The sequence below is a fragment of the Nuphar pumila genome, chromosome 6, assembly GCF_984573655.1.
Source record: "Nuphar pumila chromosome 6, dmNupPumi1.hap1.1, whole genome shotgun sequence".
Lineage (NCBI taxonomy): Eukaryota > Viridiplantae > Streptophyta > Magnoliopsida > Nymphaeales > Nymphaeaceae > Nuphar > Nuphar pumila.
This window is the reverse complement of record NC_143254.1, coordinates 93,519,685-93,539,188: the sequence shown is the minus strand read 5'-3', so window position 1 is coordinate 93,539,188 and position 19,504 is coordinate 93,519,685. Positions and strand designations below refer to the sequence as shown.

Below are 19,504 nucleotides of genomic sequence, written 5' to 3'. Positions count from 1 at the left end.
TCCTATACTTATGAAAAATCGGGTCACTATGCAAGAAAATGCCGACCCCGAAAGGATTTTTATAGGAATAAATCTAGTAAACTCGATGACGACTTGGTGACTGTAGTTAGTGAGGTATTTATGATTAATTCAGATAAAACCCAAATTTTGGTTGATTTACCAACTAGTTTTAAACCCTTGGGACGCAAATGCATTTTCAAAAGAAAAATTTGAACTAATGACTCTATTAAAAACTTTAATGCTAGACTTGTAGCTAAAGGTTTCAAACATAAACCTGAATTTGATTATTTTGACACCTATACCCCCTCGAAGTAGGATTTCATGAGTTAGAATAATGGTTGTTTTTGCATTAATTTACAATTCTAAAATTCATCAAATGGAGGTCAAAATTACCTTTTTTAATGGTGTCTTAGAAGAACAAAATTTATATGCAACAACTGGAAGGTTATATAACACCAGGTCAAAAAATGAAAGTTTGCAATCTCTTAAGGTCATTGTATGGATTAAAATAATCACCTAAACAATCGTTTATAACACCCGATCAAGAAAAGAAAGTTTGCAATCTCTTAAGGTCATTGTATGGTTTAAAACAATCACTTAAACAATGACATGAGAAATTTGATAAAGTAATCATTTAATATGGTTTTAAAATTCATGACTTTGATAAATGCATATATAGCAAAATAAAAGATAATAATGTTATAATTATTTATCTCTATGTGGATGGTATGTTAATCATGAGTAATGATGTAGAATGCATAAATAATATCCAAAGCTTTATTTCATCTAAGTTCGACATGAGTTTAGCTGATGTTATACTTGGTATTGAACTTATTAGACATGAAAATGATTATGGATTAACTCAATCCCGCTATTTTGAGAAAATAATTAGAAAATATAATCAGTATAATTATAATAATGTTGCTACTCCGATTGATCATAGTGTTAAGTTGTCGATTAATACTGAAAAAAGTATATCCCAGTTAGATTATGCAAGTATTATTGGCAGCCTCATATGTGCAAGTTGTGGATCCTAGTGTTAAGAACTAAACAAAACATAACATTTAGCATGAGTGAGCTGAGTTGATATACTAGTAATTCAGGACAAGCGCATTGAAATGCAATATATCGAGTCCTGAAGTACTTAAGAGAAACTTTAGAATATGAAAGATTTTATGAGAGAGAACCCATTGTACTTGATCGATCGGTACAATGATACAAATCGAATTTCTTATTTCAATAAATCATTATCTACAGGTGGTTGGATTTTTACCCAAAAATATAAAGTAATTGCTTGGAGATTCAAGAAACTAATTTTGATAACACATTGTACAATGAAAATAGAATTGATAGAACTAGCATCAGCCTGTATCAAAGCTGAGTGGCTAAAAAATCCCTTAATGAAGATGCCATTAGGAGATAAGTTTGTACCCTCGATAGTTATGCATTGTGATAGTCAAACAACTATATATAAAGCAAAAAGTACTATTTTATGTGAAAAAGTTAGGCATATAAGTCTAAAGCATAATTATGTGAATAATTTACTCAAGCAAAAAGTATTCTCAATTGAATATGTAAAATCTTGTAAAAACTTATCAGATCCGTCGACAAAAGAATTTTCTCGAGATATTGTATTTAAGACATCAAGAAAAATTGAGCTAAAGTCTATAAAGGCAAACATCATTGATAGGAACACAACCACATGATAATGGTCAAAATATGTCGAGTGGTTTAATGAAAGAACAAGTCTCTTAGTAACTAAATTGAACACTTAATAATTTTTTCGTTCTTGATGTCAAGTGCTTGAAACTTGCGTACATAGCTTGATTCGTGTTGAACTCTTAATAAGATCCATATGCCTTATAGTTGGGTTTGTTTCGAACAAGTTTACACCCTTGATGGACTTATCTATGTGAGTATAAAGGTGGGGATTGCCTAATATGAGACTTTGAACTTTGTCTTTAAAGCACTCATAAAACTGGGATACAACACATGACCCTTAATGTGCGGCTTTTATATATTGATAAACACACTTTTGACCACCTAAAGTGAAAGTGTTTGTTACAGTGTCTAGAAAGTCAATTAGGATTCTCAATTCAAAACTAACGTCATTGAGATCTCAAACTAAGTAACACTAACATAGGGGTTTAAATCCAAAAGGTACCCTCAATTATACACTTTGCGAATTGCCTCTTGAGATCTCTTCTTATAGTTTTAATCCACATGGGGATTATTGGGATTATATCTTAAAACTACCTAAGTTTCCTACTTATTTTTCTTTATTTGATTAAGCTGTGGGTTTTGAGTGTTCTACAAAAGTTTGGTCTTGGAAGTCGTAGGAACTTTCATTGACTTTGTATAGAAGGGTGGTGCCTTAGAGTGCATTGCCCTCAAGGGCATTAGATTTTGGGCTTGAACAAACCTATAAACCCACAATTGGATCTTGGACCATAAATAATATATATGTAGATTTAGATTTAGATTTAGATTTAGATTTGGGTTTGTGGATTACAGACCTAGACTCGACCTGACTCGGTTTGGTTTCGTCTTTGACTTTTTTTTAGTACTTACGACTATTTTAATCCTCAAGTATATTTGTCACCTTTGACCAACCATTAAATCGATTTTGACTTTCCATTAAAACTATTTGAATCTTTTTGGACACTGACCAGAATCTGTTTGGGCCTTGCCCAACATTTTTGCATGGGCATTAAAGGTCCAAACGGTCCATAGCCATCCAAACTTATTGACCTTCTATTATTGACCCAGTATTTGTTGACTTTGACACTTTCATGATTATTTTGGACCCAAAATGGGTGCCCTCTCTTTCCAGCCATTTGGGCATTCATGGCTCACCGTTTAGCCGACCGTGGTTCATTTATTTCTGATCGTTTGGGCCTATTCAAAGCCCTTTATGACCTTAATTGTTAATTGTTGGGCTAGGGCCTATATAAACCCCAACCCTCTCCCATTCTAAGCATCTCATTCTCTTCTCTCCTCTTTCTCTCACGAGTGCACTCTGCTCACTATATTCTCCTTGAGTTTTTCTTTCTCTTTCCTCTTTTGGTTTTCAAAGTTCGAAGTTTGGATTCAGTTACTATTCGAATCCAGGTTCAATTTCTATCTCGATCCGGTTAACCTAGATTCAGTTAGCCCAAATTCTTTTTGTCCTAATCGAGTTAGCCTAGATCCAGTTGTGATCCATAGCCAAGTTGTTATAGGATCCAGATTCATACTCATATCCATACTCAAAATCTATACCTGATTCAACATTAGTCAATAGGTTGTTCAAGGGGGGTCTGTGTCGAGGTTGTTGGGCTCACCCAATGTAGGGCATGGTCCGATCATTCAAAAGCTCGGTTGTATCTTGAGAGCATAGTTACACGAGTACTCATTACTCTGATGACTTGATTCTAAGTAGAGCAACTATTGCTTAAAAAACAACACGTTTACGATGATTTAGTCTTAAAAGTTTCAGTAACATTCACATTGGACTCTCAAGAAAGAGAGTGCCATCTCTTGCTAGAGTTGCAAATGATTCACAAAAGAAAGTTGTTTGTGTTTGATTATCTTAATTTTAAAAATGTTTGTGATGATTTGGCAGCAATCGAGAAACCAATCAACGTTCATACCAAGGTTTCTATGTTGTTGAACAGACTCAGACCTAGATATGAGTACTTAGTGGCAACAATGTCAAAACCTCCTACTTAAACGTTCAAAGAGATTGTCCCAATGCTTCAAGGACATTAACTATAAAGAGCTTTCATGTAGGCAAACTATCAATCCTTGTCAATTACAATGTTGCCTTCTTTGGTCACCCTCAACGGAGCATAGTGACAAATCTTCTGAGATTTATGAAAATCTCACAAAATTATTGTGAGAAATTATCCAAAAATTAAAATGAGTAAATTCTCAAGATATTTTCAATTTCTCATGAGTTTTTCATCAAAAACATAAATATCGTATTTTAAACATGATATTTATGTTTTAAACATCTATTTATCATGAAAAAATATGTATTTTTAATTTTAAATATTTTTATGTATATTTTCTTATAAAATTTATATTTTAATTTTTTATTATCATAATTTTGCCAAAAATGTGAGATTTTCAAAAAAAAAAACTCTTACAAATTTTTAGTTGCCAATGATTTGCCGTTTCAATTTAACTTTTGTCACTATGTAAGGGAGAAGTCCTGGAAATTTCACATCAAAGAGGAGAGAATTCGCCCAAGAGTCAGCCAATAGATTAAGGAGGCCAATAATCAAGGTTCAAATAGAAGAGGTGAACAAAATAATAATCAGCTATAGCAAGGAGGCCAAACTCAAAATCAAACATCAAGCGCAAAAACCGATGGGCTATGCCAGATTTGCTTCAAGCCAAACCACATGACTCTCAAATGCTGGCATTGTTTAAATCAAACATATCAAGCAAAAGACATTTAGTAATACGTACCTGTTATGACAATTTGGAAAAACTAGGATCATGCCTAGTTCTCTGACACTAGTGCATTGTCTCATATGTCTTTTGATTCAGGTAAACTTCACAACTTAGTTAAGTATGAAGCACCTGGGAAGATTATGGTCGATCGGATGTCCTGACAATGTTTTGCTCACTCCAAAAATAAGAAGAAATTTAATTTATGTTAGTCAATTGACTTTTGAACAACCACTGGTTGTCAAATTTTACTCTGATGGGTTTATCTTAAAGGACAGGGCAAGCAAGTCGGGAGTAGCAGTGGGGCATAGAAGTGGAGATCTCTATTTTCTTGATCCAAGAAAGAATAGAATAAAACTCGCTTTGCTACTCGTTATTGAGTAGTGCACGACAACATTTGGCATCAAAGGCTCAGGCACCCACAAATGGAGGTTGTGAATTTCTTGAAGAAGAATAAAAATGATAATTAATAGTTTTTTGCATAAGTTGAATAAAAGTTGCACCAGTTGTGCAATGACCAAATAGTGTCGAGTGTCATTTTATGATTCTGGTTATTCATATAATAAGCCTTTTGATAAGGTTCATTAAGATTTATGGGTCCGTCTCCTATAATTTCTAATCAAGAGTTTCACTATTGTGTATTTTTTTTTGGATGATCACTCCTGTTATACTTAGTTCTACCTTGGAAGCAACTATCAGAGTTGGTGGAATGTTTTGAGATTTTTCATAATTTTATTAAAACCTACATTGGAAAGAAAATAAAGGTTATTCAATCAGATGGTGGCGAGGAATATGTCTACTAAAATTGTTTCTAAAACAGAATGGAATCAAGCATAATATTTCATGCCCTAAGACCCTTGAGCAAAATGGGCTAGCTGAGAGAAGACAGAGGACCGTAGTAGAGTTGGGAATATTAATTATTTTTCACTCTAAGGTCCCTGTAATATATTGGGTAGAAGCTTTGGTACAACGGTTTGGTTAATAAACCAAATTCCCAGCAGTTAATGACAAACATTGAAAGCCTTAAGCTGATCCACCTCCTTCAACTTGAAAGCCTTAAGCTGACCCACCTAGCGAGGTGTGTGGGCCCCCTCTGTATGGTTGGGTTAGAGATCCATGGTTCTCAAATCTGAGGATTTCAAATCCCAAGAGCCGATGCATTCAAACACAGCCTTTAAGTTCTTGTTTTATTAGTAATAAAATACAATTTGTTTATTTATTTTTGGGACTATGTCGATCCATGTCACTGGGACACACCATTTATATGTTGCGTCATGAGTGAGGACATGACTCCAACATGTATGGACATTATTTTAGTTAATTTGTTAAACACTATTTTAAATTTTAGTTATATTTCAATAAAAACAAATGATTAAATATTTTCTTACCAAAAAATAACTTTTTTTCATAATAAAACAATTAAAGCATGTATCACCTTATCCTATATTTCAGAAAATTTGCTAAATGGTATATCAAACTCGAGTCATAAGTCAAGTTGTGTCCACATCTCTATTTTTGTGCTTGGCAATGTTTTCATGGAATTTGGACTGACAACTGCAGTGATCAAGGATTGAGGATAGGCTGAATAGTCTTAGAGATATTACTGAATTTAAGTGGGAGAGAAAATAATGAAATTAGAGAGAGAAGGAAGCAAAGAAAAGACATACAAATTTTTGAACAAAAGGCTGAAAATGGATTGGACCTGCATTGCTCGGATCTAGATATGGAACGTTTTGGATTTAGCAAGGCACTATATGATTTACATCTTCAAATCCAGAGTGCAATAAAAAGCAATCATGCTGACAGACCTCACAAAGATACAAATATCTGGGCATGAAATGTTCTGGATTTAGTAAGGCTCTACATGAATACATCGATCCTTAGATCCACTGTTCAATGCATAACAAGCGGAGCAGTGACCCTTTGGGAGAAATTTGAAAATTACATATTTTTTTAAATATGTATGTATGTAACTAGGTATCCAAGTGGCTCAGCTTCACCATTGAAATTTGTCCTGAATTGTTTCCTATTTTTATGATAATTATGAGATTCGTTGTTTATTATATTGTTTAGGCATCAAATACCTTTTTTAGAATTTGATTGGCCTGCAATCCTTTCATTCTTGCTAAAAAAATATTTGCAACCGCTAAAAGGTGCGTGTAGTGAACATAAAGTATTGGCCCCAACTAGTAGCAATGATTGTGCAGAATCTTTTTTTTTTTGGGGGTAGCGGGGGGGGGGGGGGGGACAGAGAAAGCTAAAGTTAGACGGACCCCTACTGGTTATATAACCATATACCATTGGGATTCAAACTTGTTCTAAAGTACGCAGAGGAAGAGAAAAGAATTTTGTGTATTGAATGAATACAATACATTTACAAAGCTAATATATATACTTGTACAATGGCAGATTCTGGATAAAGATCATCAATAACATTTAAAATATTTTCTTAAATCTCTGTATCTGATTCACGATATATTCAAATGGCGACCTTGATTATTGTTGTTTCTCACAATAGAATATATGATATCCTTGGTAAGATTTACAAGATATCCTCTTCCTTGATTATCGTGATCTCATAACAGATCATACGATATGCTTGGGATAACTTTCCATAAGCTTTAACATTCCTCCTCAAGTTGGTGCCTCTATGTTTAGCAGGTTCAACTTGTTCACCAGATACCTGAAACTTTCTTTACTTATTGCTTTGTTTAGTATGTCCGCTCTGATCTTTACTTCGAAAGTACACGGTACGAATTACTCCTGCCTCTATTTTTTCTCGAACAAAGTAACAATCTAACTCAATATGTCTTGTTCGTTCGTGGAACACCAGATTAGCCGCTATATGCATTGCGGCTTGTTTGTCACAGAATAAGACTGCTGGGCGATCTTGCTTATAACCAAGGTCTTCAAGAAGATATGTTAACCATGCAACTTCACTTGTTCATGTCGCCATACTTCTAAATTCAGCTTCTGCTGATGATCTAGAAACAACTGCCTGTTTCTTCGTTTTCCAAGATATGATATTGTCACCTAGAAAGGTACAATAACCCGATGTAGACCTTTTTGTTATTGGACAACTTGCCCAGTCAAAGTCCACATAACAACTTAATTTGAGTTCATTATTTGCTTTTAACATGATACCATGCCCAGGTGTTCCCTTTAGATATCTCAATAATTTGGTGGCTGCCTCCCAATGTTGTTCTTGTGGTTCATGCATGAATTGGCTGAGAATATGCACGGTGAATGTGATATCCGGCCTTGTAATGGTCAGATAAATGAGTCTACCAATTAACCTCCTAAAAACGGCTGCATTTGTGACCATGTTTCCACTATGATCAAATTTCTTTTGATACTCCATGGGTATAGCTGATGGTTTTGATCCTAGAAATCCTACTTCCTTTAATAAATCTAGAACGTACTTTTTTTATTAAGAAATATCCCTTGTCTTGATCGTGCCACATCTATACCTAGAAAGTATCTTAATTTTCCCATATTTTTGATGTGAAATGTTTTGTCAAGAAGCTCTTTTAGCTTCTCAATGGCCACATCATCGTTGCCTGTTATAATAACATCATCTACATAAACCAAAATAAATATTTCATGTCCAACTTGTCTCTTAAAAAAGAGTGAGTAATCTGCTTGAGATTGTGTGAAAGAGTATTGGAAAACTTTGTAAACCATTGTCTGGAAGCTTGTTTGAGCCCATATAGAGATTTGTTAAGTCGACATACTCGGCTTTCCCCCTGTCGATGATACCCGGGTGGCAACTGCATATAAATTTCTTCGTCAAGGTTCCCATGCAAAAATGCATTATTAACATCTAATTGATGAAGGGACCAATTGTGGTGGGCGATAATGGTTAAAAGGCATCCCATAGTAACTAACTTGGCAACTTGAGCAAATGTGTCATGATAATCCAATCCATCTTGTTGAGTATAACCTTGCGTCGCTAATCGAGCCTTGTAATGCTCTATACTCCAATCTGATTTGTATTTAATCTTGTAGACCCATTTTGACCCTATAGCATGCTTCCTTGGGAGTAAAGTCATAAGGGTCCATGTGTTATTTGCTTTAAGGGTCCGTACCTCAGCATCCATGGCAGCCTTCCAACTTTCATCCCTCATGGCAATAAGATAGTCCTTAGGTTCTTCATGGGTAGAAATGGAGGTCAAGAAAACACGATAGGAATTGGAGAGTTTGGAAAAATCTAGACAAGAGGACATGGGATGAGAAGTAGATGTTTTGGAGGTAGGTGACGAATGGCCATAAAAAAGTGCTTGGTAACATTCATAATCTGATAGATAAGTGGGTCTGGATCGGATCCATTCAGGCCAGCGAATATCCAAATTAGAATTAGGATCTGGATGACTATTGTCACTTGAGATTGGGCATGAATGCTGATTTTGAAAAACATTTTCAAGAGGACAGTTTGAATGGAACATGTACGCAACGGGATTGGGTAAAATGACTTCAAAGAACTGTTTGGAGAATGTTTCAAAAAAGTGTGCTTCCCTAAAGGGAAATATGGTTTCATGAAATACTATGTCCCGGATAACAAAAATAGTGTTTGTTTCCAAATCGAACACCTTGTACCCTTTTTGTCTAAAAGGATATCCTACAAAAACACATTTCTTGGCACGAGTATCAAATTTATTTTTAGAACTATAACACGCAAAACAAAGACAACCAAAAACCTGGAGATGGTCATATTTTTTTTTGATGCCATAAAGAAGTTCATGTGGTATGTGGTATGTGGTTGTTAGAAGAGGTAATGGTGGGAGTTCGATTGATTAAATATGCAGTGGTGAGAATACATTCTCCCCAAAATTTTGTTGGCATGTTGGCTTGAAATTTAATTGCGCGGGCGACTTCTAATAAGTGTCGGTGCTTTCTTTCAACAATGTCATTTTGTTGGGGAGTCCTGACGCTAGAGCATTGATGTAAAATCCCATTTGCTTGCAAGAAATTTTGAATTTCATGTGAAAAAAAAATTGCTCCATTGTCGGATCGAATTTGTTTCACACGTTTGTTAAATTGAATTTTGACCATTTTAATGAAATTTCTCAAGATTTCTTGTGTCTGGGATTTATATCTCATTAAATAAATCCATGTTGCTTTGCTAAAATCATCAACAACGGTTAGAAAAAAATGAACTCCAGTAAAAGATGTCGCATTATAAGCTCCCCAAATATCAAAATAAACAAGTGCAAAAAGACCTTGAGATTGACTTGCACTAATAGGAAAGGGCAACCGTGTGAATTTGGCAAGGGGACAAATTTCACGTAGAGTTTGTTTATTTTGTATCAAACCAAAATTTTGAAATAAATATTTTAAACGTAAATCAGAAGCATGACCCAAATGCATGTTCTAAATGTTCATCTGATCTTTATTCATGAAGGTGGCAACGACCATACTTCCACCATCATCAAGAATATAAAGTCCCATGCACTTTCTACCTGATCCAATCGTCTCCTACGTCTCCAGGTCCTGTATTTGGCATAAAGAAGGGGAGAAAAAGACATTATAGTTGTAAAATTGAGAGAGTTTAGATACAGATATGAGATTTAACTTGAAGGATGGAACAAACAATACATTATAAAGAGTAAGTTTTGAGGACAACATGACTTGACCAATGTGAGATATGGAGGCGGTCGTTCCATTTAGAAGTTTAATGGGCTTGAAATCAGTATACTTTTTGACATTAGTCATCAAAGATAAAGAGCAACACATATGATTGGTTGCTTCAGTATCCAAAATCCAACTAGTAGAATAAAAGGAAGAAAAGCATGAGACGTCATTACCTGTCATGTTCACCATCAGACTTTCTTTACCTGTCGTCAGAAGAGATAAAAGTTGGTTGTACTGATCCGTGGTTAACTGAGGAGCAACGGACATGGATTCCTTTGTGGATGAATTGGTAAGAGATGCATTGGCGGCAAGCTGATTATTAAGGTGTGGTGGGAACCCATGCAAATTGTAACATTTGTCTTTCATGTGTCCCATTTTGTCACAATGATCACATTTTGGCCTCTCTTTTCCTTTGAATCTACTCTCATACTGACCTTTTTGAAATCTAATATTTCTTTTAGCAAACGCAGCAACGTTTCCTTCCATAAGTGAGGGGATACGAACATCTCTTTGACGTTCTTCTTGAAAAAGAAGATTATAGGCTTTGTTAACTGTCGGTAGAGGATCGATAACAAGAATATTGCTTCTAACCCCCGCATATGACTCATTCAATCCCATGAGAAATTGAATTAACTTTTCGTTTTGCCTATAATCAAACAATGCTTTAGCCGCCCCACACGAACAAGACGGCAAGGCAAGTTGAGCATTAAGCTCGTCCCAATACATTTTCAGTTTTGTATAATATGCAGAAACTGATAAGTTATCTTGATGGAACGTTATGATGGACCTTTGCAATTGAAATATACGAGGTCCACTAACTTGGGCAAAGCACGCATGAAGTTCACACAAAACTTCAGCTATCGTTTGAGCATACAGAACAATATTTGCGCCCTCCTTGGTGAGAGAATTGAAAAGCCAAGAAAGAACCATGTTATTACATCTAACCCATGCCATGGCATTTGGGGAAGACGCATCTGGTGTAGGAAGACTTCCATCAACAAATGTCATTTTGTTTTTGGCAGTGAAGGCAATCGTCATAGCTCGAGTCCAGGAAGCATGGTTATCGCCTATAAGGAGATTTGAAACCAATACATGTCCCGGATTGTCAGAGTGGTGAAGGTAGTAAGGACTGTTTGTGTTAGCATCAGTTGACATGATGCTACCAGTAAGATGATGTGCTTCAGATGATGACATAGTCTTGATGTAGGTGACAATAGCATACGGTGATAAAAAATTTTTGCAACTACCCTGTTCTGACAACAGGTGAGACAAAATTGCTCTACTAGACCAAAAAATTGGTGAGTATTGGTGAGCAACAGAGAGCGTCTGGTCATTATTTGGCAACGTAAAACTTTGTAGGCACCTCACTCAACTCACAAGGATCCTCGTACTTAGGAGTGTCCATAGATCGGGTTGGTTCGGACCCCGGTGAAACCAGACTTTGCCTCGATTTTCAAGTATGATATTGTGTTCACACCCGTCAGACTCACCGTAAGAGAAACCATACATGGACCCGATAAAAACTACATGAACCAGACCCAATCCATACCAGATAAAATACTATTTTTTATCATTTTTACATTGAAAAATGGGCTCAAACAAGCTTCCAGACAATGGTTTACAAAGTTTTCCAATACTGTCATCAAGTTTGGTTTCACACAATCTCGAGCAGATTACTCACTCTTTTTTAAGAGACATGTTGGACAGAAAATATTTATTTTGGTTTATGTAGATGATGTTATTATAACAAACAACGATGATGTGGCCATTGAGAAGCTAAAAGAGCTTCTTGACAAAACATTTCACATCAAAAATCTGGGAAAATTAAGATACTTTCTAGGTATAGATGTGGCACGATCAAGACAAGGGATATTTCTTAATCAAAGAAAGTACATTCTTGATTTATTAAAGGAAGTAGGATTTCTAGGATCAAAACCATCAGCTATACTCATGGAGTCTCAAAAGAAATTTGATCATAGTGGAAACATGGTCACAAATGCAGCCGATTTTAGGAGGTTAATTGGTAGACTCATTTATCTGACCATTACAAGGCCGGATATCACATTCACCATGCATATTCTCAGCCAATTCATGCATGAACCACGAGAACAACATTGGGAGGCAGCCACCAAATTATTGAGATATCTAAACGGAACACCTGGGCGAGGTATCATGTTAAAAGCAAATAATGAACTAAAATTAAGTTGTTATTGAAAGTGCACTAGGATCGAGGCAACGAGCACTAGAGGGGGGGGTGAATAGTGGTTTTAAAATTTTTTGCGGAATATAGAATGATTTTGCAAATCTCAAAGCAAACACACAAAGAACACAAGATTTTATCCTGGTTCGGTCTAACCCGACCTACATCCAGTCCCCAAGCAAAACCTGCTTGAGATTATCCACTATCAACCTTGTAAACTACAAGATCACACAGACCATAACTGGTCCCACTTTCAGTAACAACCCTACTGAAAGCAAACAACTCCTTTAAACCAAGGAGTCCTTCTTTTTACAGAAAAGAAATAACAACTTACAATACAACCTATGAGCCTTCCTTTTGAATGCAAATGAGATGCAATTGGCTTTTGAGGTTGTTGAAACACTCTACTCACGAATTCACTATCTCTCAAAGTGATTTGAGTAAAAAACTGAAGTAAAAATATCACGTGAGAGAGAAAACAAATACTTGAATGAATAAGAGTGAAAAGCAAGAAGTAATTCAATACAATTCTTTTGAATTTGATGTTTTTGAGTGTAGAATGCACTCATATTTATAGTTGAAAAGTTTCATACGTTGAGAGTATGAAAGGGTGTCAAAACTGTCCATTTCGAACGATCAAAACATTTGAAAAATGAAAAGACACGCCTTTTTGAAGTTTCAGGAAAACGGCAAAATTAGTCGACTGAAACATCAGTTAGTCGATTAATAGTTAGTTATTAGTAGACTGACCGTTATCGTCGGTCGACTGATCTGTTAATCGAGCCGTTTGAAAATCTGAACTTTTGAAACTTAGTCGACTTGAGAAAAGTTAGTCGACTAATAATATCATCAGTAGACTGAAAAATCTTTTAGTCGACTGCTGCTAAAATCTTTTGAAAAACAAACATTCTGTTCGGTCGACTGATAAAAAGCATTAGTCGACTGCTGCTAAATTTTTCAGAAAACACATGTTCTGTTCAGTCGACTGATAAAACCATTAGTCGACTGCTGCTAAATTTTTCAGAAAACATACATTCTGTCCAGTCGACTGATAAAACCTTCAGTCGACTAATTTGACAAAAATGACTTTTTAGAAAATATGACGTGAAAGGATTAGTCGACTGGTAAGTCTATTGGTCGACTAATAAACATGAAAATTTAAGAAAACAGTTTTCTAAAAAGATTTTCATGAGGGTTCTTTTTGGAAAAGTTTTTCTAAAGACTTAAGGTGAAATGCAACCTAAATATGAACTCTAAGTAAGGCTCTTACAAAAATCTAAGACTTTTAATGAATTAAATATTTGCACACTAGTCTTCAAAGATTCTTCACTGAATTCTTCAATTTCTTCATAGCCTTAGCTGAAATGCAGTTGATTCCACTTGCTCATCATCAAAACCTTGTACTTGAAGTATCATGTATGGCTTCATTGTCGTAACAATCTCCCCCTTTTTGATGATGACAAACTTAATCATAGATGAAGCATTTAGATGCATAGATGGAGATTTTACTCCCCCTATCAATATGCTGCAAAACATTAAAAGTTAGCACATTTAAAGCACATATATCACATATTGATTGGTTTGCATTTCCATTCATCATTTCTTCATGCATTTAGAAATACATACATTCAAAGCTTTCTTTTTCTCTTAATTTTGCATTTCTCATGCAAGATCTCCTGTAATGTAATTGCTATCATCTTTTTCTCCCCCTTTGTCAGAATAAAAAAGAGTAAGGGCAGAAATAGCATAAGCAAAATAGAGATACAAGTTTAAAATATTACAACCCATAAAGTATGAAAGTTTAGACAACAAAGATCAGAAAAGAGAATTGAGCAAATCCTTGATTGAAGTAATCTTAGTGAAAAACCATGTCTTGAAGTAGGTGTAGGAGGAGGAGAACCTAAACCTTTTGCAGATGCAGACTTCATACGAGGCATGGTTTAAAAAAAATAGAGTTACCAAAAACAATGACGGCTTTCAAATGATTTCCGGCAGAAGTAGAACGCTGTCCAGCGATGTGAAACAGAACCAGAGGAGGATACAATGGCTGACGGTGAGTGAGAAGTCGGCCACAAGGGGATTCCGGCAATGCACAGTCACACAAGAGGGTTCCGGCGTGTTTTGAAGATGCGCCAGTTACTGCAGGAGGATTCCGGCGTTTCAAGATCACGGCCAGAAGATTCCGGCGTCTCCTTGTCATGGCAAGAAAATCCCGGTGAAGATGGAATCGAACGACACTTCGAGGGTTTTTCGGAAGAGAGAGAGGCAAAAGAGAAAGAGGGTTTTCGGTTTAAGGGTTTCGTTTTTAAGAAAAATGAAAAGATACGAAAACGAAGTGAAACGATGCTTATTTTAAAAAGAACGGGTGTTTTAAAAATCCAAGGGGTATCGGGTCCCTTCATTTAAATTTTTTTAAAAATTTTAGTCGACTAAATCTTTATCGGTCGACTAAGAATGTGCGACTCATTCTAAAAATATCATCAGTTGACTAGAAATATATCAGTCGACTAATATGGTGCGATACATTCCAAAATTTAAAACACCAGTCGACTAAAATTTTATCGGTCGACTAATATAATGCGATTTTGAGATTTTGTTCAAAAATCAGCATTTTTATAAATCCAAAAACGAGCAAATACCTAGTTCTCTCCTAATTCTCATAAAATCTTCATTTTTAAGAGGTTTAGTGAAGATATAGGCATGTTGTTCTTTAGTGGAAATAAAATTTAACGAAATATCTCCTTTTAACACATGATCTCTTAAAAAATGATGTCTAACTTCAATATGCTTAGTTCTTGAGTGCTGAATAGGATTTTTCGAAAGATTTATAGCAATAGTGTTATCACAATAAATAGTTGTTGTGGAGTAATTCAAACCAAAATCTTTTAAGGTTTGTTTCATCCAAAGTACTTGTGAACATGCTAAACTAGCCGCTATATATTCTGCTTCAGTTGTTGAGAGTGATACTGAATTTTGCTTTTTACTAAACCAAGAGACTAAAGAATTTCCTAAGAAATGACAAGTTCCACTAGTACTCTTGCGATCAGATTTACTTCCTGCAAAATCTGCATCACTATATGAAACTAAATCAAAGGAAGATGATTTTGGGTAAAACAAACCGAAATCTGAAGTATCTTTCAAATAACGAAGAATTTGTTTTACTGCAGTTAAATGAGATAGAGATCCGATCATACCTCTGTAGAGCTTAGTATCTACACTTTTACCATTTTCATCTTTATCAAGAGAAGTAGTTGTACTCATAGGATTCCTTCTTGATTTCGATGAGTCCATCCCAAATCTCTTGGAAAGTTCTTTTGTATACTTAGCTTGATTGATGAAGATTCCTTCTTCAGTTTGCTTTATTTGAAGTCCAAGGAAGTAGTTTAATTCGCCCATCAAGCTCATTTCAAACTCTTTCTGCATAGCCTTAGCAAATTCTTTACAAAGAGAATCATTAGTAGAACCAAATATTATGTCATCAACATAAATTTGCACAATAAGAATATCTGAATTAAGATTTTTAATAAATAAAGTGGAGTCTACCCGACCAATGGAAAAACCAGATTGTTCTAGAAAATTTCGTAGTCTTTCATACCACGCTCTTGGTGCTTGTTTGAGTCCATACAAAGCTCTTTTCAATTTGTAGACTTTTTCTGGATATTTCTCATTTTCAAAGCCTGGAGGTTGCTCTACATAAACTTATTCATTGATGTGTCCATTTAAGAATGCACTCTTAACATCAATTTGATATAACTTGAAGTTCATGTAACTAGCAAAAGCAAACATCATTCGAATTGACTCTAATCGAGCCACTGGTGCATAGGTTTCATCAAAATCTATGCCTTCTTCTTGATTATAGCCTTGTGCCACTAGCCTTGCTTTGTTACGAATGACTTCACCATTTTCATCCAGCTTATTTCGGAAGACCCATCTTGTTCCAATTACCGGATGATCCTTTGGTCTATCAACTAGATCCCAAACATCATTCCTAGTAAATTGGTTAAGTTCTTCAGACATGGCCAAAAGCCAAAATTCATCAACACAAGCCTCATTGATATTCTTTGGTTCTAATTTAGATATGAAAGCAACATTTGCAATATATTTTTTCTAATTGCCTTCTAGTTTGGACACCACTCTTTATTTCACCAATAACTTGTTCATGTGGATGATTAGGAACTTCTTTCCAAACCGGTTGAAGAGGAATATTTCCTTGAGAAGTACTCTCTATCAAGGGTTCTTCATGAAGTATTACTTCTTCTTCTTCGCTTAGAGGTATAACCTGCTCACAATTCTCATCAAATGCAACATGTAAAGATTCTTCAATACAAGATGTTCTTTTATTGAAAATACGATATGCTTTACTTCTAGAAGAATATCCAAGAAATATTGATTCATCTGATTTTGAATCAAACTTATCAAGATTATCTTTGGTATTTAACAAGAAACATTTACTACCAAAATTTTTGAAATATGAGATCTTTGGTATACGATCATAATACAATTCAAAACATGTTTTATGTAAAATTGGTCGAATAAGAACACAATTTAAGACATAACATGCTGTATTAATTGCTTCAGCCTAAAAGTATTTTGGTAAATTTTTATCTTGAAGCATGGTTCTAGCACATTCTTGCAAAGTTCTATTCTTTCTTTCAACAACTCCATTTTGTGGAGCCACTCTAGGAAAAGCAAAGTTGTGAGATATACCATGTAAACCACAAAACTTTAGAAAAGATTCATTTTCAAATTCACCACCATGATCACTACGAATTTTAATAATAGATGTAGATTTTTTATTTGTAATTCTTCTACAAAGTTTAAAAAATTCTGAAAAAGCATCATTTTTGTTTTTTAGAAAAATCACCCATGTAAACCGAGAATAATCATCTACTATAACAAAAGCATACTTGCTACCATTCAAACTTTGAATTCTAGATGGTCCAAATAGATCTAAATGTAAAAGTTCAAGAGGGCATTTTGTTGAAATTATATCTTTAGCTTTAAAAGAACTCTTGATTTGTTTACCTCTTTGACAAGCATCACATAAGTGATCCTTTTTATATGGTATTTTAGGTAGGCCTCTTACAAGATCATTCTTGGATAATTTTGAAATAATTTTAAAGTTAACATGTCCAAGTCTCTTGTGCCATAACCATTGAATTTCATTTGAAACAATAAGACATTTTTCATTAAAAGAGGGTAATTCATCTAGATATAGTTCATACACATTGTTTCTTCTTTTACCTTTAAAAATGATCTTTTTAGATTGAAAATCAGAAATTAAGCATAAATCATTTTCAAAAGACACATGAAAACCTTTATCACATAATTGACTAATAGATATTAAATTATGCATTAAACCATCTACTAAAAGAACATTTTCTATCAAAGGAAATTTTGGATTACCAATATTACCAATACCTATCACTTTTCCCTTGTTATTGTCACCAAAGGTGACGGTTCCTCCATCCTTATTTTGGAGGGTGGAAAATAACTCCGGCCTTCCAGTCATATGTTTGAAACAACCGCTGTCCAATATCCATTTGCTCCTTATGTTGTGTACCTACAACAAAATCAGAAAACAGAGCATTTGACCCCTTTCTATTTTTGGGTCCATGAGAGTTAGTCTTAAGAACCCATATCCATTTGGATTTTGGTTTCCTTTGATAATAAATATTCTTTCTATAAAAGGATTTAGAATAAACATGTCTAGAATAATCATATCTAGATGCATTTCTATTAGAACTAGAAAGTTTAGTTTTATAAACAAAAGGTTGAGAATAATGTCTTTGATTTTTCACCACATAGTTTGGTCTATTTTGAGTATCAAAGAAGCTATATCCCAATCCGGTTTTATTAATCGAGCATCTTTGAGAACCAAGAAGTTTTTCTAAATTCTCTTGACCATTTGTGAATTTGGTCACTATAAAAAGATCATTTGACTTTTCTTTAAGACTGGATATTTCTTTTTGTAAGAGATTGGTTCTAACTCCAATTTCTTTTATCTCAAGTGCTTGGCAAGAATTTTCCTTCTTGAGATCTTCTATTTCTTGAAGTAACACTTTATTTTGAGAGTCAAGAGTTAAATTTTCAGTTTTTAACTCTTTATTTTTAGAACTAAGACTCTTAAATTTAGCATATAAATCATTAAATGCTTCAAATAACTCATCATAGTCAAATTGACTTACCGAATCTTCTTGTGCTACAAAACACATGTTGGCGACTTCTTTATTTGATTCTTCATCGGAAGAGGAGTCACTATCATCCCAACATGCTTGAAATGCCTTTTTCTTCTTGAATTGGTCCTTGGGCTTGAATTTGAGAAGAGGACAATCTTTCTTGATATGTCCTGCCTTTTTGCAGTTAAAGCACTTTACTTCATTGGGAATGGAAGAATCTGCCTTCTTTACCTTTCTTTGAAATCTTCCCTTTTTGATGAATCTTCTGAATTGCCTTGTGATGAGAGCAATATCTTCATCTTCATCTTCTTCTGAATTTTCTGAGTCAGAAGTAGCCTTAAAAGCAAGAGATTTCTTCTTAGGCTCTTCTTCTTGTCTGTCTTGAAGTTGGACCTCATATGCCATTAGGTTACCAACTAAGTCTTCAAGAGTGAGAGTATTGAAATAATTTGCTTCTTCAATAGCAGTGGGTTTTCTCTCCCATTCAGGAGTTAAACACCTTAGAATCTTTCTGACTAAATCCACTTGTGAATATTCTTTTCCAAGGGATTTCAAACTGTTAGTTATATCGGTCATTTTAGTTACCATGTCCGATATAGATTCATTTTGCTTCATTTTGAACAATTCAAATTTATGAACTAAAGAAGCAATTTTAGATTCCTTTACCTTTGACGTACCTTCGTGAGTTACTAGAAGAGTATGCCAAATTTCATTTGCTGTAGAGCATTGAGAGATGTGATTGAATTCTACCTTGTCAACGCCACAATATAATGCATTCATGGCTTTGGCATTTAGTGAAGCAGTCTTCTTTTCATCATTGATCCATCGGTTGAAATCAGTTGATGGAGTTTGGTACTTTTCTGAAACAACTCTCCAGATATCGAGATCCATGGATTGCAAGAATATTGTCATTCTTACTTTCCAGTATCCATAGTTTGTTCCGTCGAAGAGAGGAGGACGAACAGATGAGCTTCCTTCTTTGTGCTGAGATGTTGTAGTTGCCATGCTAGATGATGGTCAAATCAAAGTAATAGCAAACCTGTGCTCTGATACCAAA

The 19,504-nt window shown here is 34.8% G+C and overlaps 1 protein-coding gene across 1 annotated transcript; it reads right to left on the bottom strand.

The window, feature by feature from the left end:
* Positions 1–4,330: 4,330 nt before the first annotated feature.
* On the bottom strand, positions 4,331–11,262 carry LOC149835195 (uncharacterized). The gene is made up of 3 exons (XM_090009535.1): positions 10,242–11,262; positions 8,526–8,647; positions 4,331–4,402 (listed from the first exon to the last, which is right to left on the bottom strand). The coding sequence occupies exons 1-3, from the start codon at positions 11,260–11,262 to the stop codon at positions 4,331–4,333; spliced, it is 1,215 nt and encodes a 404-aa protein (XP_089865661.1).
* Between the last annotated feature and the right edge of the window lie 8,242 nt (positions 11,263–19,504).